The following is a 26,519-nucleotide window of genomic DNA, read 5'->3' on the forward strand; positions in this document are numbered from 1 at the left end:
TGTATTAGTATTCTATCATCACTTCTGTTTTTCTTCATATTAGGAAACATTATGAAATGGAAGAATCATGCTTCACTGGTATTCTCCAACTGACCTCCACTGTAAGGTTATGGGTTTTCAAACTTCTGTGTATTTCTCACATGTTCAGTCCTTCATTTATGCAATAAATATCTTACACTCTCTCTATACCTGCCATATTGTATGTTGTTAGTACCTATCTCTCCCTTTTGACAAAAGAAAAATCTAGCAAATAAAAGCATGCCACCATAAGTAGATACATTCTGCCACCAGATTTACCATGAAATTATTCTGTCATTTTATCCAGTTAATTTTTCTGTCATTCATATTCATTATCTTTGAAAACATTTTGAACACAGTCACCTCTGGTCTTAAATTCAAGCTTAGTGAGCAGATAACAATTAGGAAGAAAATGGAACAACTCACTTATTTGGATGAAATACATTTTCTGGTTATAATAATAAAATACTATGCTTTTGAAATTGGAAAAAACATGGATGTGAAAGATATTTTTGTGATATAATGTTAAGTAAAAAATAAAATGCAGACATGAAAATGTAACAATATGTGACATAACTTGATAAAGCATATACAAAGAGAATATTTAAAGTAATATCATTAGAATATGTTTGAAACAAGGACTAAAAAAAGATGGACTATATCACATAATGCACATCAAAATAACATTTAAATTCGTTAGAGAAAACAATTACCTAAAAGGATACGAATAAGCAATTGTAAAGACAGTGACATCTGTTTGTGGATCCACTGAGAATAAACACATTGGAAAAACAAACAAAAATGAAAAATAATACAACCAGAATGTTTTATTAAGTAGAAGGAGAAAAGGAAGAATTAGTAAGTACAAGGGTCACAAGAGTAAATTTCCTGAACTACACAGCACACCAGGGATATACAGTATGATAGAAACACAAAAAACAGTCAATGAGATTTTGCCATAAAAACAAAAGTGGAACAGAGAAAATTTATTTAAGTATGTGTCTTAAGCAATGTTAACAAGAGGTAGAGAGGCTTAAAACATTAGTAGGCAAAAAAGTAATTTTTCTAATCAGTTGTGTAATTTTTACCTCTACTAAAAAAAATCAAACGAAAATAGACCATATTCAAACAATTCTAATTGTATAATAAGTGTGCTAGCCAACAATAGTGGATGCTGACATCTTTTGTTCTGGGTTCTTTTAAAAGGCAGAGACAGTAATTCTTAAAGGATTATCTCAAAAACAACAAAAACAAAAACAAAAACAAAACAGGATGAATTTCCTGCCTCAAGATGTGGCTTTCTGTCTTCCTGCTCACGCTTTCCCTTCTTCTCTTTCCACAAGTGTGTATTCATTGCTTTTTGAATAAAGGGCCCTTGGCATACTGTCTTAAATAAATAGAAAAGGCAGAAGGGAGAATCAGGCCCTGCCTTTGGTTATAAAAGGAGGGAGAAAAAAGTGAAGCAAGCCGGACACTGTGACTCATGCTTGTAATCCCAGCACTTTGGGAGGCTGAGGCGGGTGGATTAACTGAGGTCAGGAGTTCGAGACCAGCCTGATCAACATGGTGAAACCCCGTCTCTACTAAAAATAGAAAAATTAGCTGGGCATGGTGGCACACATCTGTAATCCCAGCTACTTGGGAGGCTGAGGCGGGAGAATTGTCTGAGCTGGAAAGGCAGAGGTTTCAGTGAGCCAAGATTGTGCCACGCAATCCAGCCTGGCTGACAGAGCAAGACTCTGTCTCAAAAAAAAAAAAAAAAAAAAAAAAAAAAATAGTGAAGCACACAAGTATCTACTGAGTCTCTAGGGTGCTTCAGACACTGTGGTGGGTGCTTAAATTTCATCTGTGAACAAAACAAATCTCTGCTTTTGTGAAACTCATATTCTCGTATGTTGCAAGGTGACACAAATGAAAATTTATGATATATTGGCTTTCCTATTGTGAAATTCTGGGGAGATTTTTTAAAATGTAGATGCATTGATTAATTAAATCAGAATCTCTTCAGGTTGAACTGGGCTTAGAATTGCTTTAAAATTCTTCACATGATTCTGTTGTCCAGCCAGAGCTCAGAACCATTGAGCTAAATAGTTAGACATAAGCAGCTATAAATGTCTATGATTACCAGACTTGTTTAGGAACTATCTTTCTAAGATCTCCTTAAAAAAAAAAAAAAGAAGGTTTATACTTAAAGTGAAGTTCAAGTGAAGGTTAGTGATTCTATAAACAAAATTCAGGCTTTAGTTCTGACAAGTCAAGTAGTGAGAAAGAAATGAAGAAATAATTTGGTCAGTGGCGACGAGATTTTTCCTTCCTTTCCTGTTGATACACCAAGTAGTCCTTAAAATATAAATACTGCGTGCATTAGGAGATTTGTTTTCAGAAATACAATTATTTAAATGATATTTGATTTTAATTATATCACTACTCACTTGGCAAAATTTTTTCAAAGTAAATCGCCAGCGCCAGATAGAGGCAAGTATCAAATGCCAACATGAAATCTGTTGCTACAATGATATTTGAGCCGTCCAATGGATGAGGAAATGCATTAGAATTCAAATCATAGTCCAAGTGTAAAAGCTGAAAATTGAAAAGTAATTAAGGGAAATTAGGTTTAAGGTTTATATTTAAACAGTTAGGTTTAGCATAGGAATAAAAGGACTACTAGTTGCCTCGTACTGAGAATAGAGTTATATAGGGAGATTGCCTCCTTTATGGTTCTCAAATTTATGCCTTGGAAGGCATGGACATATGAGCAACTAGAATGCAATTTAGTAATTGCTATGATAAAAATATGTTCCAAATGAAATTGAAACATTAAGAGGAAGTAGGGAACTATGGGAAGAGATTACATTTGAGATGGAACTCAGATGAACTTTTACCAAATAGGACCCAGTCAAAAGATGTGGTGATCCATGTAGATTGGTGGCATGAGGGAGAATTTCTGGGCAAAAGGCACTGGTGTGTTTAAGGAGAGCCAGAAGTGGACTCGTCTTATGATGTTCAAGTTAATGAGCTCTTTATAATTAATAATCCTTTTGTTAAACACTAAATAATGGATATTTAATGGTTGACATTTCCATTTAATTAGAAAGCAAGGGGAATTCAATAAGAATCATGTAAACAGAAAAGACATTTTATGAACAGAAACATAATTTACTAATGAATTTTCCAGATGTTTTCAATTTTCAATTTAATTTAATTTAGTGATTTTTAATCATGTATTCTCTTCAATTACTAGGTAAAAATATGAACTGGGATAGTTATTTAGAATTAGATTTGCAATAAGTCCATATTTAATTAATAGCCTAAGAAACTACTTTATATTGCCTTTAAATAATTGTATGTTGATCCTCATTTTTTCACTTTCTAAATGTCTTATTTTGTTGGGCTAAATAATTTCAAAGCTTTTAAAAGTTCTGTCTTTGCAACTTTACAACAGCCTTTGCTAGAATTTTAAGCCTTACAATGCTGAATTTGTAATGATTACTTACAGTCTACTGAATTCCAGAGAGGATAGATGTTTCAGAAATATCATTAGTAGACATTCAGATGGTGTCTCACCTGGGCCATTCCAAGCATGAAGGCAAAGGGACTAAGCAAGCTTAAAATCCATTCCAAGGATGCAGGAAGGTGTCTGTACAGTGCTGTGAACCCCAGACTGCCCCAAAAGACAGTGAGGAGGAACACCACCAAGCCAGTGAGGAAAGATTTCTTTACCAAGATGCTCATTAAGAAAGCCAAAGCTATCTAAAACGAGAGAAGATCTAGTTGGCTTATATTTCTCTAACATTATTACTAGCATAATAAAATTGATATACAAAATTATAGTTATTATTTTGTGTATATAACAGTTGTATATTATAGTTATTATTTTGTATATAACATACAAAACTATGCTCTGCAAGTTGCACTAAAAATTGACTTTACAAAACACCTCAAATCAAATTATACCTGTTTATAGATTTTTCACATGCAAGCAGAGTAGACAGAAAGAAAAGGAGGCATATAGAGTAATCAATCGGAAACAAATACTTAAGTTTTAGGCTATGAGGTGATAGAGAGATATTTCATTCACTAACTCACCAAAGACAATCCATACAGGAGAAAGAGGCTGAAGACCACCATGAAGCCAGACAAAATGATGAACAGTGTAGATTTTATAACAAGTGCCAAGAAAAGGGACATAATGAAGATGAAGCCAGCATAGAGCAAACCCCAGGAGAGCCTAATGTGGAAACAAAATGTTATTTTAGCATTTTATGTTCACTTGAAAAGGAAGACCTGAGATGGATTCTTTTTTTTTTTTTTTGAGACGGAGTCTCGCTCTGTCTCCCAGGCTGGAGTGCGGTGGCGCGATCTCAGCTCTCTGCAAGCTCCGCCTCCCGGGTTTCCGCCATTCTCCTGCCTCAGCCTCCCGGGTAGCTGGGACTACAGGCCTGGAAAATTTTTTGTATTTTTTGGGAGAGACGGGGTTTCACCTTGTTAGCCAGGATCGTCTCAATCTCCTGACCTCATGATCCACCTGTCTTGGCCTCCCAAAGTGCTGGGATTACAGACTTGAGCCACCACGTCCGGCCCTGAAATGGATTCTAACATAACTTTTCATTCACTTATTCATCCATTCATTCTCTCTTTTAACAGGTATTTATTGGGTGTTCTCATTCCCTTATTCGTCCATTCATTCCCTCTTTCAACAAGTATTTATTGGGTATTCTAAGATACATAAATACACGGTAAAAGTTTTGGGCAGAATTCTTTAGGAATTAGGAATATTCTTTGGGAATTAGGAATTGTTTTTCCTAAAACTGATTTCAGAAATACATTCACACATACATGCACATTGTCCTAGGGGGTGGGGGCGGGGGGGGGGAATTAGGTTTCCAGTCTAATAGATTTTGGATCGAACAATTTATTTGCTGCATTCTTGCTCTGTAACCTTGGGCGACCTCTGTAACCACTCTATTATTCCTTTATTTCTCTGGACACCAGGAGTAACACTGCAACTGTGGGCTCAATAAGATGATGGCTGTGTAAGGCACTGTCTTGATACAGGGTAGCCCCTCAGTGAACCTCAGACCCTTCTGTCCTCTCTGGAGTCTCTCCATGTTCAGGACCATCACAAGTTTCCTCAGATAGAAGAAATTCTTCCTTATGTGTAATTCCGTCATGCCGCTCCTTCCCCAAAAGCTGTTGTCATCTTTCTCTGGATGTGTTCACTGAAAAGTCTACATACTTGCCTTTAATTCCATTCATTGTTTTTGTTAAGAACGAATGTTTTTTTATCCCATTTCTTTTATATCAGAATAATTCACTTTCCTTTCCTCATCAATTTATTTTGTTTTACAATATTCTTTGAAAACTGTAATGAAATAATAATTTTAAAAATAAAAAGCAAAACAGTGGCAAAACCAACACAATAACTCACACACATAGCAATTAGTATGTGTTGAAGAATATTTTAAGAGCTTAGCAAGCATTAATTTATTTTATTCTCCCAAAAGCCCTATTCAGGAATACCTTTATTTTCCTCATCTTATTGATAGAGAACCTAATGAACCAGTGTGTTGTGTAACCATGTTTCAAGTTCAGGGGTTTTGGCTCTAGAGTCTTTAGATTTCACTGCTCTGCTACGTCTCCCTCAAGTATTAATTCAAACAAGAGGTCAATATGGATTTATAAGATGTTAATACTGGAAGGAACTCTTCCAGACTCCTAATTTGTTGCCCTATGCACAGCCCATCTGCCTTCCTAGCCTCTCTGTTATTTAATGTCCTACCCCCTGTAAACATCACCTCCATGCCCTTTCAGTCAATTATTCATAAGTTCTCACACAGAACCTTGCCCATTCTTGCAATCACCCAACCTCTGACATTTTAAACCCACACTACCCAGCCCCTATTCACCATCCTGTTTCGTCAGCTCATTCCCTCAGGTACACCCACCACGTTCTTCAGTCTCAAAGGAGCTCCTGGTCTTTGGCTTCTTTTTCCCTTCCAATCCCCTCCTAGCTCACATCCCACCTCTGTCTGGCACCGATACCAATGTCTATCTTGTTTACGCCTCTCTTGCCATGGTCATTCCTCATTATGCCTTCTTCACAATCACCCAGTAACCTAACCGCAGTCTTCTTCCTTAACTCGGAGAAGCACAGTAACACGCAGCCTCAGCCTGGCAAACATTATACCAATGACAATTTATACCGTTCATGGGGATAAAGGATTTCTATTCTTTCCTTGTTACTAACGAATGTTTAAAAGTGGCATTTTCTTATTCACGGTAACAAATTTTTTTAAATGGAAAACATTGATGTGTGACAGTTGTGACATTATTTTTTCTGTAAAATTCTACACTTGGCTCCTTATTTGTTTTCTTAAAGTTTTTTAATTTACTTTTTAGGTTTCTTTAAAATATTATCTTCCTCCTTTCTAAAAAAGTCAATATCATTCATAATAGAAGTTGTATTTTCTTAAATGTTAGCATGTCCTATCCCCTTTTATCTTATTTCCTATAGCAGTTCCTTCATGGTACAGTGAATCTGAAATAGATTTAGATATAATTGGGTCAGAGATTGTTAAATATATTAAATAACCAGCCTCTCTACTTAGTCCTGTAAAATTTCCAGAGGCAAAATACATTTTCCTTTTTTTTTTTTTTTTTTGTCCATCACTGCAGAGCATTTCTCCCCACTGAAATTAACTGAGTGGAAATTTGTTCATGATCTGAAATTATTCAGTGTAGGTATCTCTTATTTGTACCCCTGGGTTGTGGAGGAACAGGTTTTAATAAAGATGCATTGAAGAGGCCGGACGTGGTGGCTCAGGCCTGTAATCCCAGCACTTTGGGAGGCCGAGGTAGGTGGATCACGAGGTCAGGAGATCGAGACCATCCTGTCTAACATGGTGAAACCCCGTCTCTACTAAAAATACAAAAAATTATCCAGGTGTGGTGGCAGATGCCTGTAGTTCCAGCTACTCGGGAGGCTGAGGTAGGAGAATGGCGTGAACCTGGGAGGTGGAGCTTGCAGTGAGCCAAGATGGCGCAACTGCACTCCAGCCTGGGTGACAGAGCATGACTCCATCTCAAAAAAAAAAAAAAAAAAAAAGAAAGAGAAAAGATAAGATGCATTGAAGAGTCCCAGTTTTCCTGAGTTCCTCCATTTATTTATTTGTGCTGCGTTTGACTCACCAGAATGCTGAATCCCGAAGACCCATCATTGTCATCAAGCCCTTCATCCTTTTTCTCTCTCTCGTGACATTAACAGATGCATAGTAAATGAATGGGGAAAAGGAAATAATGCAGAAAAAAAGGTACAAATCAGTTATAACTCCTGATTGACCAATGAAAGAATGCATCTTCATATTTTTTCCAGTAACTGACATCAGCTCCTCCATCACTGAGTGATTTGTTGTGATCTGAAGAAAGGCATTAATAAGCAAAATTTGTATGTTAATGAATAGCATGCTGTTTTCTTTTAACCATCTATTTTCCTATGGATGTATAATTGGCCTATTGGGATTTGATGCTAACCTATATTTCCACTTCTATGTCCTGCCATTGACCCCCTGGGAGCTTGGGTGCAGGCAGTCTGAGTGACTCACCGTTCTCAGAATTCGCTGTGTTTCATTACGTCCCTGCCTAACGTTACTTTATGATTTGCTTGGCATGTCTTTTCTGAGTGTATATATTCTGTAAGCCACCCGTCACCTCAAGCTTCAAGCTGGTATGTTATTTCAATTAGGCATTCTTCCATGGCATTCTAAGGCTGAGAAGGTTTTTACTCATTTACTTATGAAGACCTGATTTATCGTTCTGTACTAGTCTACTTCTGTTCTAATAGTTTTCTTATATGCCTGGCTTCCCAGCAAAGGTGAGTCCATGAATGAGATGCTTTTTCTTCTCTTTGTGTCTACATTCCATGGTATATAGAAACTTCAGTAAACTTCAGTGTGAGCAAACAAAATAACAAGGCTATCCACTTATATTTTCTTTCATGAAACTTTGGATGCCTCTAATATCATTAACTGGCATTAAACACTAGTTTGCATTGAACATTTTGTACTCACTTCTATAATAGCGGCATTAATGGCAGCTTGAAGAGCCACAAAACCTTCCTTCCAGAATACTGAAACTTCACAGTAAACATCTTCATTTGTTTCATAACAATGAGCTTTGTGAAAAAAACAAATTATAACTATCATTACATCACTATCTATATTATTGAAACATGATTTCAATACTGATTATAGCAAACAGTGGACTTTACAATGGCCCCAAATTCCAAACGTTCTTATTTTGACTCAAAGCTTATGAAAACGTAAGTTATAATATTGATTCTCAAAATGAATCAGGCAGACTCAGGAGGCGGAGCAGTCTCAGGAAATGTTTTCCTTTTCTCATACCATGTCCTGTGCTTTTCTGCTGATTAAGAATTTTGTTGATCTCTTCTCTTTTCTGATTTGTATTGTGAAAACTGCATATTTTAGTGTTTTTCAAAAGTTCGCAGAGCCTAACATGGATTGAGAAACACTGAACTAAAGCGTTTTCTAACACTGGATATAACACAGGCATAATAGGCAAATGGAAGTTCAAGTAAGATTACTTACTATGCTTAAATCATGCCAATCAGAATATCTTTGGAAGAAAAGGATTTATTTAAAAAGAGCTATCAGTCCATTTAATAGTAAACTAGATTAAAGAGATATCCTTGAATAAGATTAATTAAAATTGAGTATAGGAATTAAATGCATATTACATGAAACATGGTTTTAATAAGATCTTGAAATATTTCAGATATACAAATGATATAAAAATACAATAAAAACACAAGGACCCACTACAAATTTGCAAAATAAATGCATCATTTCAAATACAGTTAGAAACTTGTGCGCTTCCCCTAGCACCAAGTTTCTAACTAGCTAACTGCTTTCCTGAACATTGTCTTTATACATATGCCACTATATATCTCTAAACTGCATATGTAATTTAAAAAATTAAACTGTACTAATAATTATTATGAACTATGCTCGTTTATTCCATATTATGATTTCAAAATGTATATAAGTGGCCCCATTTAATTTTGTCTTCTTTTTTATGGTTATGAAATCCCATTGCAGGAATGTAAATCAATATATTTATCCATTTTCCTGTTGATGATAATTTGGTTAGTTCCTTTTTTCTTTTTGCAATTACCAGAAAAAAAATCTGCTGCTATAAAAATCTGTATATACATCTTCTTGTAAAGATATCTATATTGGTCAGTATAGTCTCTTATATGTTATAGTAATAACTCCTAAATCTAAGTGATTTATCACAGTGAAAGTTTATTTCTTACTCAGGCTACACATTCAGCAGAGGTCTTTGGTAGGAGGGTTGTGGGGTGGTACTCTATTCACATCAAATTTAGGATCCTAAGATGGAAGGCATTTCCTCCAACTGTTAATTGCACTGTCTGTATTATACATGACTCCTTAGTTTGCGGAAGCAGGTGAGAAAAGGTGAAGAACTTATACTTGCGTTTAAATGCCTTGGGTCTAGCTATCTTATTATGGCTACAAAAAGCAATTATTCTGTGTCCTCAGGAAGAAGAGAATAGGCTGCAAATCTTTAACACAGGTATGAGAGTTTCACTAATAAGATTTCTATGATGATGAGTTATAGGTTATGTGCACATCAACTTTAAAATAAAATTTCTCAGTTTTTGTGGAATTTAAAAATTTTGTAAAGCTGGGTAGGTGTTCTCTTTGCCACATGTCCTTGTCCATACTTCAAATTGTTCTATTTGCTAATTTTTGCAAATCTTATGAACATGAAATGATATAACATGTGGTTTCAACATGCAGTTTCCTGGTTGCTAATGTCGAAAAACACTTCTCCTAGTGCTTATTCTTGATCTGTGTTGTTTTATGAAATTATTTTTAATTATGTTGTTTTATGAAATTATTATTTTTGTATTTTTGATCTTTTTCCTATTTATTCAAAGTAAATCTTTACATATTCTGGAATTAATTTTTTGTTAGATTTTTCTGTTATAAACACTTTATCACTTTTTTTTCCTTTTTTTTTTTTGGAAGTGGAGTCTCACTCCATCACCTAGGCTGGAGTATAGTGGCGCGATCTCTGCTCACTGCAAGCTCTGCCTCCCAGGCTCAAGCAGTTCTCCTGCCTTAGCCTCCGGAGTAGCTGGGACTACAGGCGCACGCTGCCACACCCGGCTAATTTTTGTGTGTTTGTGTGTATTTTAGTAGAGACGGGGTTTCACCATGTTGCCCAGGCTGATCTTGAACTCCTGAACTCAGGCAATCCACCCGGCTTGGCCTCCCAAAGTGCTAGGATTACAGATATGAGCCACTGCACCTGGCCACTTTATCACAATTTTTGCCTTTATTTTTCATTATCTCTATGGTGTGTTTTGATAATGGGAAGTTCTTAAAATTTATATCTAGTCAAATTTATCAATATTTTAATTTATGGCTGAGTAGTATTCCATGATATATATATCATGTTTTCTTTATCCAGCCCTCTGTTGACAGACACTTACGTTAATTCTCTCTGCTTTTGTGAATAGTACTGCAATAAACATATGAGTGCATGTATCTTTTTAAATATAATGTTTTTTTTTTTTTTTTTCCCTTTGGGTAGATACCCAGTAGTGAAGTTGCTGGATCAAATGGTAGTTTTGTTTTAATTTCTTTGAGAAATCTACATACTGTTGTCCATAAAGGTTGTACTAGTTTACACTTCTACCAATGATATATAAGTGTTATCTTTTCTTCGCATCCTTGCCAACGTCTGATTTTTTTAGACTTTTTAATAATTGCCATTCTGACTAGGGAAGATGGTTATCTCCCGGTTTTAATTTGCGTTTTCTGATAATTAGTGATATTGAGCATTTTTTTTACGTTGGTTGGCTGCTTGTATGTCTTCTTTTGAAAAAAGAAGAATTCAAACAATCCAAATAACACCATTGAAAAATAGGTAAATGGGTTATTTGTTTTGCTTGTTGAGTTCTTTGAATTCTTTGTTGAATGCATAGTTTGCAAATTTTTTTCCATCTGTAAGTCGTCTGTTTACTCTGTTGATTGTTTCTTTTGCTGTGCATAAGTTTTTTTTTTTTTTTTTTAGTTTAAGTCTCATTTGTCTATTTTTGTTTTTGTTGTATTTGCTTTTGAGGACTTAGTCATAAATTCTTTGTCTAGCTCAATGTCCAGAAGAGGTTATTCCTAGTTTTTTCTTCCTGAATTTTTATAGGTTCGGGTCTTATGTTTAGGTTTTAATCTATCTTGAGTTAAATTTTGTATATGGTGAGAGATATGGGTCCAGTTCTATTTTTCTGCATAAGGCTATTCAATTTTCCCAGTACCACTTATAGAAAAGGATTTTTCCCCCAGTGTATGTTTTTGTTTGACTTTGTCAAAGACCATTTGATTGTAGGTATGTGTCAGGCTGTTTTAGTTATTATAGCCTTGCGGTATAATTTGAACAATTGAGCTTATTTAAAGAGAAGTTTGTTCTATCTTATCCATAAACAACCTTGTTTTCTTTTAACAATCATATATTCCATATAATATCTATGTGTGTACATATGAATACATATTAAATTTACATATATTAATACATATCTATGTAAATATATGTATATAACTATATATAGTGACCATTTATCAGTGTGTTCTTATGCCCAAAAATGAATATTTTTTTAAACGTTGAGGGACATGTGTACATCATTATGACAGATAGCGAAGCTCTAATTTGGCATACTAACCTCTATTCCCACACATGGTTTATGACATAATTGAAATAGAGAGTAGTGAAATTTTAGAGCCAGAAAATTACCTGTATGGTCCCTGTGTTCCTTTTTTGCTGGCATTTCGTGTCCTAGCAAGAACTTCAAATGATATGAATATGTATTAGTAAAGATGACTCTTACTATTTCTTCAGGATAATTTGCTGTGAATTCTTTAATACTTTCTTCATCTGGCAGTCCCAAGACCTCTTTACCTTTTGTTACAAGAAGGAAATATTATTGTTAGTAAATTACTAGGAGACACAACTTTAGGATGTCATGTTGAATTGCTTTTACTAGAGTTTTCTATGGAAGTAAAACATAATCACGTATTAACTTTCAGAAAGGTAAACTAAAATTTTGGGTGGGAGAGAAATTTCTAAAGTTCCATCTGGATATAATCAGAAGAAATACATGAAAATTAGTTATTTTATTTTCATATGTTGTGATTACTGAGCCAATTTCAATCACAAACAGTGTCATACTATACCAATTAAACTGTTCAAAAATAATTAACATTCCTACAAATTTGAAATGGTAAATAGAGAGAGATAGATATTTGAATTACAATTAGGCACTGTTTTATATCAGGCGGACATACCTATACAAATTTATTTTTCTTTAATAACCCTGATGGTATGGTTGATAAGCTAAAAAAGGTGATAAATTTAAAACCATGTAAGAAACGATGTTGACATCACTGAAAGAATCCCTCTTTTCTGTAGGTGTTGTGTCCAAGGCCACGTGGATGTTTTATTAATACTGAAAAATGAGACGAAATACAAGAAAAGTTCTGGATTGGGGTGGAAGTGTTGAAGATGAATGTAGAGGGAGCAAGCAGTATGTATTTTGATAGAATTAATTTTATTCTCAAACTTATGTCATCATGAACGAATACCTTTGTTACTCAATTTCTATATTTGTAAAATACATGTAATAACCATTATTATTATTATAGAATATTAATAGAGTACAGAATATAGAATAATATCTTTACAAAATATGCTCTTTTTACAGAATACAGTTTTTATAAAAATATGCCATATTGTAGCATTTAGTGAATATTTATTATTATAATTGCATGTGGTTTGGAATGAGGTAATGTTGAGAAGCTCAAGTTCCTGACATTAGGACTTGTTATGGACATCTGTGAAACAGCAAGAGCAGACACATCTCAGGGCTGTTTAGGAGACTGGACCTTAGGTAGATAGTTCATATCACATTACAATGTTGAATCAGAAGTGGATTCAGTGTTGGTAGGTAAGATGCACAGCATAGTCATTAAAATGTTTGTGGAACTAGCGGTGTGATGCTTGGTGAGGTGCCGCTGGAAAGCAAGTTTTGGATGACTCACAGGAAGGAAAAGTCCAGCATGCTCTGGAAACTGTGGCCACAGAGACTCCAAACAGCAAGTGCATGAACTGGATTACTGGATACAGAATCCAGTGAAGGGGTCAGAATCCAGGCATAAGATTAATAATTACTTAAGCTGGAGTGGAATTTGGACGGAAGTTGACAAAGAAAGGAAAAAAAGAGGTTATGCAGCCTTCCAGTGACTGGGTGGAGCAAGATGTGTAGGTTTTCCTTAGAAGAACCCCCTTGGAGGGAATTATGTTGCTTAAAATGAGTAGTCAGTACCTTCTAAGACACATTTTTACATTCTTTTAAAAATTGAAATGTAATTCACATACCATAAAATTTGCCCTTTTAATAATATCCTGGTTTTTAGGATACTCACACAGTTGTACAAGCTCAAAGTCACTTTAAAATTATAACTCAACTCATAATAATTCAATTCATCAGATAAAATCTCACTTTATATCCAACCATCATTTCTGATTTGAAGCTGCTGCCTGATACTGACAGCCTGTGGATATAGTCTGACTGTTCCTATACCTCTATCTCCATTCATTAATGAGAATCTTCTTTTAGTATTAGCATAGTTGGCTTTGAATCAGCTGGGTTTGGTATAATCCAAAACAGAATAACGAACCTCCTATTAACTTTATTGACAAATACATTGCTAGCATTATTTTTTGTAGTTATTCTGATTATAACAATTAAATATTTATACAGAAAAATCATGCCCATATGAATGTGGGTCTGCTCCAATAGGATACACCTATCTGCCATTCTCTACAAAATTCTTAGTAACCATTACAGTTTTACTAGCTGATGTAGAAATCATCCTCCTGTGACCATTACCATGAGCATCTCAAATAAAAAACTTAACACTTAGACTCACTATAGCACTAATTTTAATCTTTATCTTAGCCCTTGACCTAACCTATGAATGAATGACAGGGCAACCACCACAGGTTTCCCTTTGAAGTATGCATTTATAGTTGTAAAGGACATATGTTGTTTTCATCTGTTGACATCCAGTTCTTCTTCTAGTAAAAACACACTGTGATCCATTTGGGATACTTCCCTTCCTTCACTCATATATCCTGTGATTTTGATGTGGTCCATGACCTGGGAGCTCAACAAGTGGGCAATGAAAATACTGCATGTCCCCTATCCAAAGAGATTAGTTCTTGGTGAGCCAAGATCAATACTAACCCAAAGTCACCTATTTGTTCCTGTGGATAAAATCCTTGAAGTTATTGTGAACTATCAGAAATGATCTGTAATCTTTTCACTGGAGTTGCTAATCTGGGAGGGCTTAAATCTGGAGAGTCTGCAGACCAACTCTGCCTCTGGGAGAACCAACTTGTGAATGAAGCCAGCACACAAAGCTATAGATCTGAGGGGCAGAGACGTACCTCCGTTGATGATAAACCTCTATCCTGCATTAATACTCTGCTCCTTTAAGCTAGTCAAAGGATTCTTTTTCTTAAGACAGATTGAGTTGGGCCTCACTCTCAAATGAAATATTTGTGAAAAATATAGTGTTATTTTTTACAGATTATTGTTAACTAGTCACCCCACTGACCTATCGAACACAAGGTCTTATTTCTTCGAACTGTAAGAGTTTATTGTTGCATAAATTCTTATTCTTATTTTGCATATGCTAATAATAAGGCTAAGAGAAGCTGATGGCTTTCAAAATGCACTCCAGACACATATATATTACAGCAGTTCTCAGTGGGCTCTCAGAACTACTTTTAATCAAATGTCCTCTGACTCTAAGCCTAATTCTCTTGCCTTTGTACCAGGCTGCATCTCCTCTAATTTCAGAACATTGCTATAAAAATGATTGTTACAAAATTTATTGTTACAAAAATGATCTTTACCCTTCAACTTTAAGGTACTCGTTAAGTAACCTTAACCTTAACTTGACTTAACAACTACTTAACCTTAATTCATTAAGCACCTTAATGCTGAAGGATGAAAATCTGAAATAAGGAATACTCAAAGGAATATTCAAATAGAGCAAGGACATGTTTTTGGTGTTAAAAGGTAAAGTTAAAATTCCTATAATCAAATTTAGGAAAGGAAGAGACTGGTTGTTCTTTGTCTATAAGGACAAGAAAACACTATAGCAATGATGCCATTTTGGTGACAATGCTTTCAGAGTCACATGCCAACATATCCCTAAACACTACTACTCTAAATGTGCACCAGTCTATATAATTTCATGCTTCCTCAAATCCTATACCAGATCAACAAGTTTCTTTTTGAAAGACTGTGTACCCCAAATGGTAAACCCTTGTTTGGGAAGCAATACATTTAGTTTTAACTTAGATAGTGAGTGGTGAGATGTTACTTCCAACAAAGGGAAGACATATTCCCAATCTATGTACTCCAGAAAGTTTGACCATTAAGATTTGTCAAACTGAAATACAAATTAAATGCATAAATTTGCAGTCAAATTAACCAAATATTCACACCAGACGTTCCTCTTAAGTAACTAGAAAACCTACCTGCCAGGAAGGGAGCAGAGGCTACTTTATTCATTATCTGTTGGGTTGTGTTGGTGACAGGTGTGTATGCAACAGAAAATCTGGATTCATTAAATGTATCTACCCGTCCCAGGTCCATGGTAAGCAGTGAAGAAAAATCATTTACTTGATGACTATGAGGATATATATACAAACAAAGTAGTAGGAGCAATGAGTTCAGCCATTCCTATATAATACAGGAGAAAGGATAAAGAAAAGTCTTATTTAAAATTAGTCAGCCACAATCATTTTGTCGTAAAGTTTGTCTCTTTTGTACTTTTCTAGCTTCAATATATCCCATATTATAAACTGTTTAAAGTCTGCTGAAAGTCTATGTGTTTTAAGAGACAGTTTCAAGGCATTGCTAGCTTAGTAATGGTATACTGGTTAAATGCCAAGATTCTGGAATTACAAACTCAACAGTATACCAGTTTGTAAGGGCATTCTGATAATTCTAATAATAAGACAGTGTCTGAGGGACAGTATCTTAATTAGTTATAAATCCTGATCACATGCGAAGTCCCAATAAGAAATCACTTTATTTCCAAAATGCATGATCTTAGGGGAAGAAAACTTTAAAATGTATGTATAGTGGAATTTCAATTTAGTTAAAAATGCTACCTAGCTATATCTATCTGACTTTTAAAATATATCAAAGTTTAATCAAGATTTTTTATATGGTAAGATTATAAGAGCTAATGCTAATTTTCTTCTTGGACTTAAGACAATTTCAACTTTTCTCTTTTTTTCTTTTTTCTTTTTTTTGAAGAAAACTAATTGTTTCAAGAAGAGAAAGAGATCCCAAAGAGAAAATGCCAGTTACCATTGTGATGGGTTGGTTTGTTTACCATATCTTTGGAATGTCAGTATCTTAACCCTAGTCTCTATGAGTGGGGACACTAGTAACAAATGTGACCATTGGCTTTTAAAACATGTATTGGTCTCTCAATTGCTACCAGATTCAGTGGTTTCAGACCTCAATTTATGAGCCCATGTCAACTGAAATGTCTTCAAAAACAGATTCATGGCCTGAAGAATAGCATTTTCTGTTGTATAAAGGTGCTGTATTTTAGTGTTTTTGGTGTGTCGGGGGAGATAGACGTGGCATAGATAACCTCCCAGGAAACGGGTATTTTCCTATCATAAATACAGAACAACATACATATTGAGTCATACCATTAAGGACTCTCTTTTAATTCTCCATTTTTTAAGAAAGTTCTTGCATAATAAGGCCCAAGTTTGTTGACACACACTGATCTCTCTCTTCCTCATCTTGTCTTGTTTAATGAAAAAGAAAGAATATAAAATTAATATGAAGTTCTCAATAAGAAGAAATATCCTGCAAACAACAAAAAAAGAGTCACCAAATACTCCAGTGTTGCAAATGAGTGCAAAGAGTCTGAGTGTTCCCCAGTCAGCATTGCATTACTCCCATGCTCTCCTTCCTTCCCCACTTGTAGACTCTGTTCCATCATTTATCTGTGATGCCCTGTGCCAGTTACCAATTTACTGTCTCTCAGCCCTAAATTCACTCTGCATAGCCTGCTCTATGAAAATGGATCTGAATCCTTTAAGTACTTTCCTTTGCCAGCGGGCATGATGCTATACTGTTTCAGCAGAGAGGATAGTAGAGACACTGCAGGCATCTGATGCCATCCAGGTATCAGAATAGTTCATTTGCCGGGTTTCTATAGAATGTATTTTTCCCCACTGAGTAAATTGTTTTCTCCAATGCAAAGTACCTGTAGTGTGCAGGATTCACTGTGTGTTTCCTCTAGCTCTTGACTTGAGTAGCAGTAGTATATCTGGAAGCCCCCAGATAGCTACAGCCCTTTCCTCAAAGCTCTGTTTCCTTTGGCCATCCTGTTGCAAAAGCAGTGCACTCCAGTACTGGTGTCCACAGCTTGCCAGTCAGGCTTCTCTGACATTCAGTGGGTTTCAACCACACCTTATCCAATTATGAATACCTTATCTCCCCATGTTTATTCTTCTTTGGATATTCTCCCTCAACCCTAGGAAGGCCTCTTGAGCTCTCAGTCCATCTTTATAGTTATTCTCCTGCCACTATTCAATAGTACGTGTATTGAACTTACTTTGCTTAATTACTGGGTAGTTTCTGTTCCGTGATTGCACCCAGACCAACACCTACACATATACCACTCTTTTATTTTTTGTTTTTTTGAGATGGAGTCTCATTCTGTCGCCCAGGCTGGAGTGCAGCGGCGGGATTCTGGCTCACTGCAAGCTCCGCCTCCCGGATTCACGCCATTCTCCAGCCTCAGCCTCCCGAGTAGCTGGGACTACAGGCGCCCGCCACCGCGCCTGGCTAATTGTTTGTATTTTTAGTAGAGACAGGGTTTCACCGTGTTAACCAGGATGGTCTCGATCTCCTGACCTCGTGATCCGCCCTCCTCGGCCTCCCAAAGTGCTGCTATTACAGGCGTGAGCCACTGCGCCCAGCCACATACATCACTCTTAATTTCAATAAACACATCCTTGAACACCCAATTTAATGTCTCTATAATATTTAGCTTAAGAACCTGAATAATCTGTTTTAGGAATTGATCTGTCTAAGACAATTTAATGGGATCTTTGTTATTTCTAGCAGAAATAACTGCACTCTTTACTAATTTGTTGTGGGATGAAAGAAATTTTTCTTTCCTAACTGAAAGAAATCATACTTTTCACTATCTTTCTTTGAAAAACTAAAATCTTAAGATAGGATAATAACCATAGTTTGGACTGGAAGATTGTAAAGAGCTTTACATTGTCATTTTAAAATGTCATTTTAATCAAATGTCACTTAAAAATGACATTTATTTCTTGTTTCCTTATTTAAGAATTTATGTTTATTATGCAGAGTCATCAGGAAAAATACACACACATATTTGCATATGTATCACCTCTATGTATGTGTGTATATATACTTTTTTCTAAAATCATTGTAGCAATTTGTACTATGATAAGAAGTATTTCAAAATTCATCTTTTCCACATTCTCATCTATAATGATATTGACATTCTCTATAAGATTTCCTGAATTTTTCTTTCACTTACAATGCATAAATTCTCAAGAGAATAGTGCTGCTTTCCTAATAATGAGAGAAAGTCAGATAATCTATAAAATTATAACTTTTGTTGGGTCTACCAAAGAGCTGAGATCACAGGTAACTAGGTAAACTAAAGTCCGAAGGGTAAAAGCCTTCTCCAGGGATGAAAGAGACCCGTGATCGGTTTCAGAAGTGGTAAAGTATTAGAGAAAACATGGCTACTATAAAAGCAGGTAGAGAGAAAACAGCTGAAATGTTAAATTTTTGATGGCTGAGTGTGGACGCTAGTCCTGGTACCCACAGCTTGCATGTTTGCTTACAATTACTGGGACCCCAGCACTTACTTGTCAACTCCTTTTTTTTAATAGGTTTCACCTAGTATTATTTAAAAAATTACAATAGCAAAGACTTGGAACTAACCCAAATCCCCATCAATCATAGACTAGATAGAGCAAATGTGGCACATATACACCATGGAATACTACGCAGCCATAAAAAGGAATGAGATCATGTCCTTTGCAGGGACATGGATGAAGCTGGAAGCCATCATCCTCAGCAGAATAACATAGGAACAGAAAACCAAACACCTCATGCTCTCACTCATAAGTGGGAGCTGAACAAGGAGAACACGTGGATACAGGAAGGGGAACATCACACACTGGGGCCTGTCAGGGGTGGAGGGAAAGGGGAGGGAGAGCATTAGGACAAATACCTAATGCATGTGGGGCTTAAAACCTAGATGATGGGTAGATGGGTGCAGCAAACCGCCATGGCACATGTATACCTATGTAACAAACCTGAATGTTCAGCACATGTATCCCAGAACTTAAAGTATATATGCAAACAAGAAACCTGAGAGACCCCCAGTGGCTCCCAGGCCACAAAATACACCCATGTCTCTGAATAGTTTTTCCAAAGGGCAAATCTAGAAGCCTTGGTGGAAGGACAGGAATCCCTGTCAGCCCCACAAAACAACTTGTTGTTGCATCTTGGGGAGGAGTTAAAGCAAAAATCAGCAGCTAATGGGAGGCAATCTGTAAAGCACCAACCACCCCTTCCCCCAACGACTGTTCCAAGTAAACTTCTACTGCTGCGAAGCTATGGGCAGAAGCAAAAAGCCACTTTGTGGAGGGAGAGGAAGGAAACCACATCGCTCGATGATAAGCCTTGCACCTGGTAAAAAGCAACAGCCTGCTACCACTGCAGGTGGGTGGGTGGGAAACTTCCAGTCCCCATTCCCAAAGTTGCAGCCGAGATTTGCAACAAGGACCCAGCATGGATACAAAGCAGAGACAGGCTCTCACCACAGGAGGGGAAAGGAAACTCTCACAGGCCCAGAACCTCTCAACAGATACAAGGTGGGAATCGGCTGGTATGTAGGGAGAAAAACTTGTTGAGGAAGCCTCACCTCAAGGGCCAGATCTATAGTATCTAATACTGAGGTTGGAGCAAGAAATCTAGAGTTCCTCCTACCCACATCTCAAGCACTGCACTGAGCAAAAAGCTATAGCAGTCTATGGATGGGGGAAGGGTAAGAGAATGGAGAGGGTCTCCTTTATGGCTTGGGTGCACAAGGCCTTTGAAAGTTGAGGGTGGAACAGGAACACACAGAAAACAACATACAGCTTCCCAGAGCCAAATTATGCACAAACATAGAGTGTGTAGGGTATCTCATTATTTAAATTTGCATTGTCTTGTTTTTCATAGAATTTGAGCATCTTCTTATATGCTGAATGGTTATTTAGACTTCTGGAAATAGCTTTTTGTACTCAGTTGATTTTTTTTTTTTTTTTGGTCATGCCTTTTTGTAGGAGTTCATGATGTATTCTAGATATTGGTTTACTGCCAGTTATTAATTTTGTCAATCTCTCATTTTCTTTTATTGTATTTAAGTTTAAGTTTTGTTGTAGTCAAATTAAACAACCTTTTCCTTTGTGATTGTGTATTTGGTGTGTGTGTCCTGTTTAGAAAGCACTTTCCTTTTCAGAAATCATAAATACACATTCCTTCATATTCTTCTAATAATCTCAAGTATTTTTCAAGAGTACATGAAAGATGTACTCTTTCATACCTCTGAGTTTATTTTGTGACCTCAGTCATTAGTGACAAGTTTTTTCTTTCTGCAGTTCTCAAGCCAATTTTTCCAACATGAACTACTTTCTGGTTCCTTCTTTCTGTATTGATTTGTTATGCCTTCTCTCTCAAATAGCAGATATGTGTGTGTTTGTGTTTGTGTGTGTGTGTGTGTGTCTGCATATGTATATTATGTGTATATGCACTTGGAAGTATCTTATTTTTCAATTAATCTCTTTGTATATTTCTTGCACATAGTCTACTTATTAGTAGTTACTAGAACTTCATAATAAGCCTTCATAAATGCTAGAACAGGTTCTTCATCTTAGTTTTCTTTTCAAAATTGTCTTGGCTCTTCTGGGAGCTTACTATATGTGACAGAAACTGTTAGCTTTTTACAAAAATTTATTTATTTATTTATTTATTTGAGATGAAGTCTCAATGTGTGGCCCAGGCTAGAGTGCAGTGGCACTATCTTGGCTCACTGCAACCTCTGCCTCCCAGGTTCAAGCGATTCTCCTGCCTCAGCCTCCTGAGTAGCAGGGACTACAGGTGCCCGCCACCATAAAATTCAACATCCTTTCATGTTAAAAACTCTCAATAAACTCGGCATTGATGGAACATATCTCAAAATAACAAGAACTTTTTACTACAAAGCCATAACCAGTATCATACTGAATGGGTAAAAGCTGGAAGCATTCGCTTTGAAAACTGGCACAAGACAAGGACGCCCTCTCTCACCACTCCTATTCAACATAGTATTGGAAGTTCTGGCCAGTGCAATCAGGCAAGAGAAAGAAATAAAGGGTATTCAAATAGGAAGAGAGGAAGTCAAATTGTCACTGTTTGCTGATGACATGATTCTATATTTAGAAAACCCCATCATCTCAGCCCCAAAACTCCTTAAGCTGGTAAGCAACTTCAGCAAAGTCTCAGGATACAAAATCAATGTGCAAAAATCACAAGCATTCCTATGTCCAACAATAGGCAAGCAGAGAGCCAAATCATGAATGAACTCCCATTCACAGCTGCTACAAAGAGAGTAAAATACTTAGGAATATAATTTACAAGGGATGTGAAGGACCTCTTCAAGGAGAACTACAAACCACTGCTCAAGGAAATCAGAGAGGACACAAACAAATGGAAAAACATTCCATGCTCATGCATAGGAAGAATCAATATCATAAAAATGGCCATACTGCCCAAGGTAATTTATAAATTCAATGCTATTCCCATCAGGCTACCACTGACTTTCTTTGCAGGATAGAAAACAACTACTTTAAATTTTATATGCAAGCAGAAAAGAGCCCACGTAGCCAAAACCATCCTAAGCAAAAGGAACAAAGCTGGAGGCGTCATGCTACCTGACTTCAAACTCTATTTAGATTTATTAGCATGAATTTAAAATATCTATAACTAAAAATACTTTTGAAAACCTATTATATATCAATGTATTTTTTTCTTCTATTTTTAAACTTCTTTTTATTTTTGTTCATTAGTCTTGCTAGAATTTTGAATTTATTAATGGCCTTTTAAACAAAACAGAAGTGTTACTGTTTCATCATTTTGATTACTTAGTTTGTTTTCTAATTTTTAAATTTATCTTCTTACTTTTTATGATTTTATGTATACTCTTTTTGGGGTTTGTTTTGCTGCTTTTTCCTTTGGCTTCTTGGCTGAAATAGTGAACTAATGTTAGCAGAGTGGCTGAGAAAATGGATTCGGGAGTTGGGTAATTGATTACATCAGTGACCTAATTATCCACCTCTGCCTGTGTCCACCCTTTGTTTGGTAATTTTGGAGCTTTTATCATCAAGGCAGGCCAGTACTTGGGCCAAGAGAAGAAGGGAGGTGGGATGACGCACGAGTTCTGAACCTCAGCCTCCTGAGACCTTGAGTGTATCGGCTTGCTTTTTTGTGCTTCTTCCATTGCTGTGAGAGCAGACCCGGCCTAGCCTACTGCAGAATGAAACCACGCTGAGTCCTCTCAGTCATCCAGTTGAGAGTGCTAGCCAGTCCCCTCCCAGAGATACGATCAAGCCTGTCCAAGATCAGCAGTCTCTTAGGAGCCACTGCAGACACTGCAGCTACAAATGCTTATTGCTGCATGTTATTATTTGGGTTTGTTTCCTTTTTGCTACGTAACATAAATGTGTTACTTAGGATTGCCTGTTTAGCATATGTTACTTAGGATTGCATCCACTATATTGAAGTTTCTTTGTTTTTAGTGACTTTTCATTTTTGATTTCTAACAATTACATTGTGATCGAAGAAATGACTTCTCAGTAAGATACTGCTTCTTTAAAATTCCTGAAGACTTCCTTGGTGGTGCAGCATATTTTCATATTTGAAAGTGTTCCACGTGCACGTAACATACCTGTAACTTGCTGTTTAGGTGAAGTGTTTTGTACGTATCTATTCAGTCTTTTTCATTGTGTTCTTCAGATCTTCAGCATCTTTTCTAATGTTATATTTACTAGATCAATCATTTCATAATAGAGTTCAATTAAAAATTTCCACTCTAATAATAGGTTTGGCAATTTCTTCTATCTCTGTTAGTTTTCAGCATGTGCATTTAACAGCTAGGTAGCCAGGTGCATAAAACATTGCTTTTTTATGTTTCAGCAGTAGGTTGCTTCTATTTCTGATAATAACATGGAGGCACTAGGTTTCTATAGGTTAATATTTGCCTGATGTATCTGTTTCGATCTCTTTGTTGTTAACCTTTTGCACCTTTAAAAAAATTTGGTTAATGTATAAAAAAGCTCATCAATGCATTATGTTTAGAAATCTCAACTGATAGATAACGGTATATTAAGAGATGTATTAAATCATGTATGAATTTTTGTTTTGGATGATCTCTCATTGTATCTTATTCTCATGTTAAACCTACTTTTCCTTTGCTTCTAGTTTTGTCTACATCTTTACCTTCTATTGAATTGAAAATGTTTTCCTACCCTTCTCCATTTCCTCTCCTGTCCCAGAGATATAAAAGGTGGTTATATATCTTTTATGGTTACTCTTAAATACTTTTCTAAGGAACTATAACTTATTTTATGAAAACTCAAAAGTATTTATTATCTCTGTTCTCTTCTTACAAACAAATGTCTTCTAGATATTTTAACACTCTGCTGAATTTCAACCTAATTATCCTGGTTATTATTGTGTAGAAATGTGATTCAATTTTCAATTTAAAGGACATACAAAGTAGATTCATTTTTTACCATCAAACGACAATTAAATTTGCCAATGAATTATGCATTTCTGTAGAGAGGCTGTGATATATTTGGGCTTGTGCATGAGGTGGAAGGTAGAAATTCCTCCTGTACAGGACTTAGATTGGCTGCAGCTGCTCTAAGAACCCAGAAACTTTTGTCCTCTCCATAGGCTAGCTCGCTGTGAAAATATCCCATGGATTTGACCTAAAATTGCCTACAGAGAGCACATTATACTTCTATAGATAATTGCATCAGTAGCCAGAGAGGAGAAGTACAGCAGTAGACTACCCTCTACCCTCCTGGGAGGAGTAGCACATCAGAGTCTCAGCATGTTCAATTTTGAGCAAAAAACATGATGTGAGTGTTTGTGAGTAGGTCTGTATATGGGGAGTGATTTTGTAGGGGAATTTATGTACACTTTTTATTGCAGCAGGCACATAAAATACTTCCCAGAAGATTCAGTGCATAATAAGAACACCACATCTTTCCATAACTTCAATCAACCACTGCTACACAAATACAATTTGCTAAGCCACTTCTGAAAACTGTAGGACTGGAGTACTCTCAAATGGTCTTTGCTGTGGGAGAAAACAGGGTACCTAAGCTGAATTATAGAAAGTAAAGAGATTCTGGGAGGTACCATCACAGTTTTCTGGGAAGCATGTGAAGGACATGACTTGAAAGAATGGGTCCAGACTTTTGAGCACAAAGCTGGCAGCTCCACCCTGAAGACCATCATTTGGCTCATAAGTCCTGACTCCTGAAGCAAGTGATCTCCCTCCATATGCATGCCATGTTGGCCATGCGGTTTCTATGAACTCCTCCATAGTGATGAGAAGTGAATGAGCCCTACCTGAAGCCATCATCCCATTTATGGGACAGGATCACACAAACAGGGTGGTGCTACTTCCTAGAGTCAAAGCTCAAGTAAGGTATCCAGGGGTCAGTTGCAACAGAAGGCACATTAGCCATGGCAGTCTCAGAGAACACTGCTAGAAGAAGAACCTACACATGGCCATGTAATGAGGATGAAGGGGAAGCCTAAGTAGAAGCAGACTAAGAAAAGAGGTCAGAAAGTCCATGGAAAGAGAAGAGGGAAGGACAGTTTCAAGAGTAAAGCAGCCTAGGTTAAGGTGCAGAAAATTCAGCATGGATACTTTTAGGAGAGCTGTGCTAAGGCTGCCCAGGACCATGAACTGGCCAAGAAGATGATCTCCTCACTATGGAATCAGCCACAGTCTTAGGTAGCATGCAAACTCCAGTCTGACTCCAATCCCTTATATCTTTCATTGTAAATTATTATTGCCTACTTTGTTTCTTTCCAATTTTTATATGTTCTGCAGTTTATATAAAGACTAGCAAAAACGTGAATTCTTTATTACACATATGGCATATAGTCTCAAATTGTAATGACTCATTTTTATCCTTTTATATTGTTGTAAAATGCAGAACAAAATATATTCACGATAGGAGCATGAAAATTCTTTTTACCAAAACAATGTACATTTTAAATAACATTGTGATAAAGAGAAGCTACATGTTTCACATTCTGATTCAACTCACTGTATCCAATGAGTAAAAGATCCTAGAAAGAATCTTATGTTTCTAAAATTCTTATAGTCCGAGTGAGAGATAGGAACAATAAAAATATTTCTGTAAGTGCTCTTGGTAAACAGTCTCAAAATCAGAAGAACACTTATCCAAAAGGCCCTAAATTATTGTGCAATCAAGATAGATAACTTTAACTTCAAAAACAGCTCAGTCTTCCAATCCAGTTCCTAAAACTGTAAGATGTTCACAAAATTTTTACAGCCAGTTTAAACTTATTTCTATACTCAGTTATGTTTAAAACAACACAATGGTTGCATAATTTTTAAAAAACATTCTAACTCAATATTTTTATCTATCTAATATTAATGACCAGATATAAAATCTTCATAATAGCCCAGTATTTTTCAAAATAATTTCTCCATAGATGATTGTCATTCAGTTTATAAAACTTTATTTATAATTTTGTCATAAGAATAAGAAAAGACAAAACCTCTGAAACAAAGACACACACAAAACCAAATACAAAACAAAGCAGAAAGAAATACAATGAACTTACTTCTGGGAAAATTGAAGCAAGGAATCTAGAGGTATGTTTTATCCACTGATCTTCTTGTTTAGAAGAAAATTATTCACATTTTCTCCTTGTCTCTACCACGTATCTAGAATTTGCTTTAAATGTTTGACTTCTGTGAAAAGTTTCTGTGAAGACTGCTTTCAGAGTGGAGGTTATGATCTCAATTCTGTTGGCCCTGCCAAACATCACACTCACGTGATCGTGCTTGGACTGTTTGTCTTCTCATTGATATTCGGCCAGTTCCTGCAGAGCAGTGGCATTTATACTGGGTTGCCTGGCTATATATCATGTTATAGGAAGCAATTTCTTTTTTATGTCCAAGATGGTTGTGGCTAATATCAAACTTTAAAGTGCTGTCTTTAAGCCA

The 26,519-nt window shown here is 36.1% G+C and overlaps 1 protein-coding gene across 2 annotated transcripts in view; it reads right to left on the bottom strand.

The window, feature by feature from the left end:
* ABCA8 (ATP binding cassette subfamily A member 8) overlaps nt 1–26,308 on the bottom strand; it is a 79,602-nt gene extending 53,294 nt beyond the window's left edge. Inside the window, exons 1-9 of one of the 2 annotated variants that reach the window (XM_010353117.2) lie at nt 26,135–26,308; nt 16,864–16,964; nt 15,670–15,874; nt 11,854–12,018; nt 8,085–8,188; nt 7,207–7,433; nt 4,105–4,246; nt 3,583–3,768; nt 2,451–2,598 (exon numbers count right to left, since the gene is read on the bottom strand). In XM_010353117.2, the coding sequence (XP_010351419.2) occupies nt 2,451–2,598; nt 3,583–3,768; nt 4,105–4,246; nt 7,207–7,433; nt 8,085–8,188; nt 11,854–12,018; nt 15,670–15,874; nt 16,864–16,959 (1,273 nt within the window). In that variant the 5' untranslated portion in view covers nt 16,960–16,964; nt 26,135–26,308. The remainder of the gene's footprint in view (nt 1–2,450; nt 2,599–3,582; nt 3,769–4,104; nt 4,247–7,206; nt 7,434–8,084; nt 8,189–11,853; nt 12,019–15,669; nt 15,875–16,863; nt 16,965–26,134) is intronic. The other variant, XM_010353118.2, reaches the window with a different exon arrangement.
* Between the last annotated feature and the right edge of the window lie 211 nt (nt 26,309–26,519).

Source organism: Rhinopithecus roxellana, chromosome 19 (assembly GCF_007565055.1).
Source record: "Rhinopithecus roxellana isolate Shanxi Qingling chromosome 19, ASM756505v1, whole genome shotgun sequence".
NCBI classification, from domain to species: domain Eukaryota; kingdom Metazoa; phylum Chordata; class Mammalia; order Primates; family Cercopithecidae; genus Rhinopithecus; species Rhinopithecus roxellana.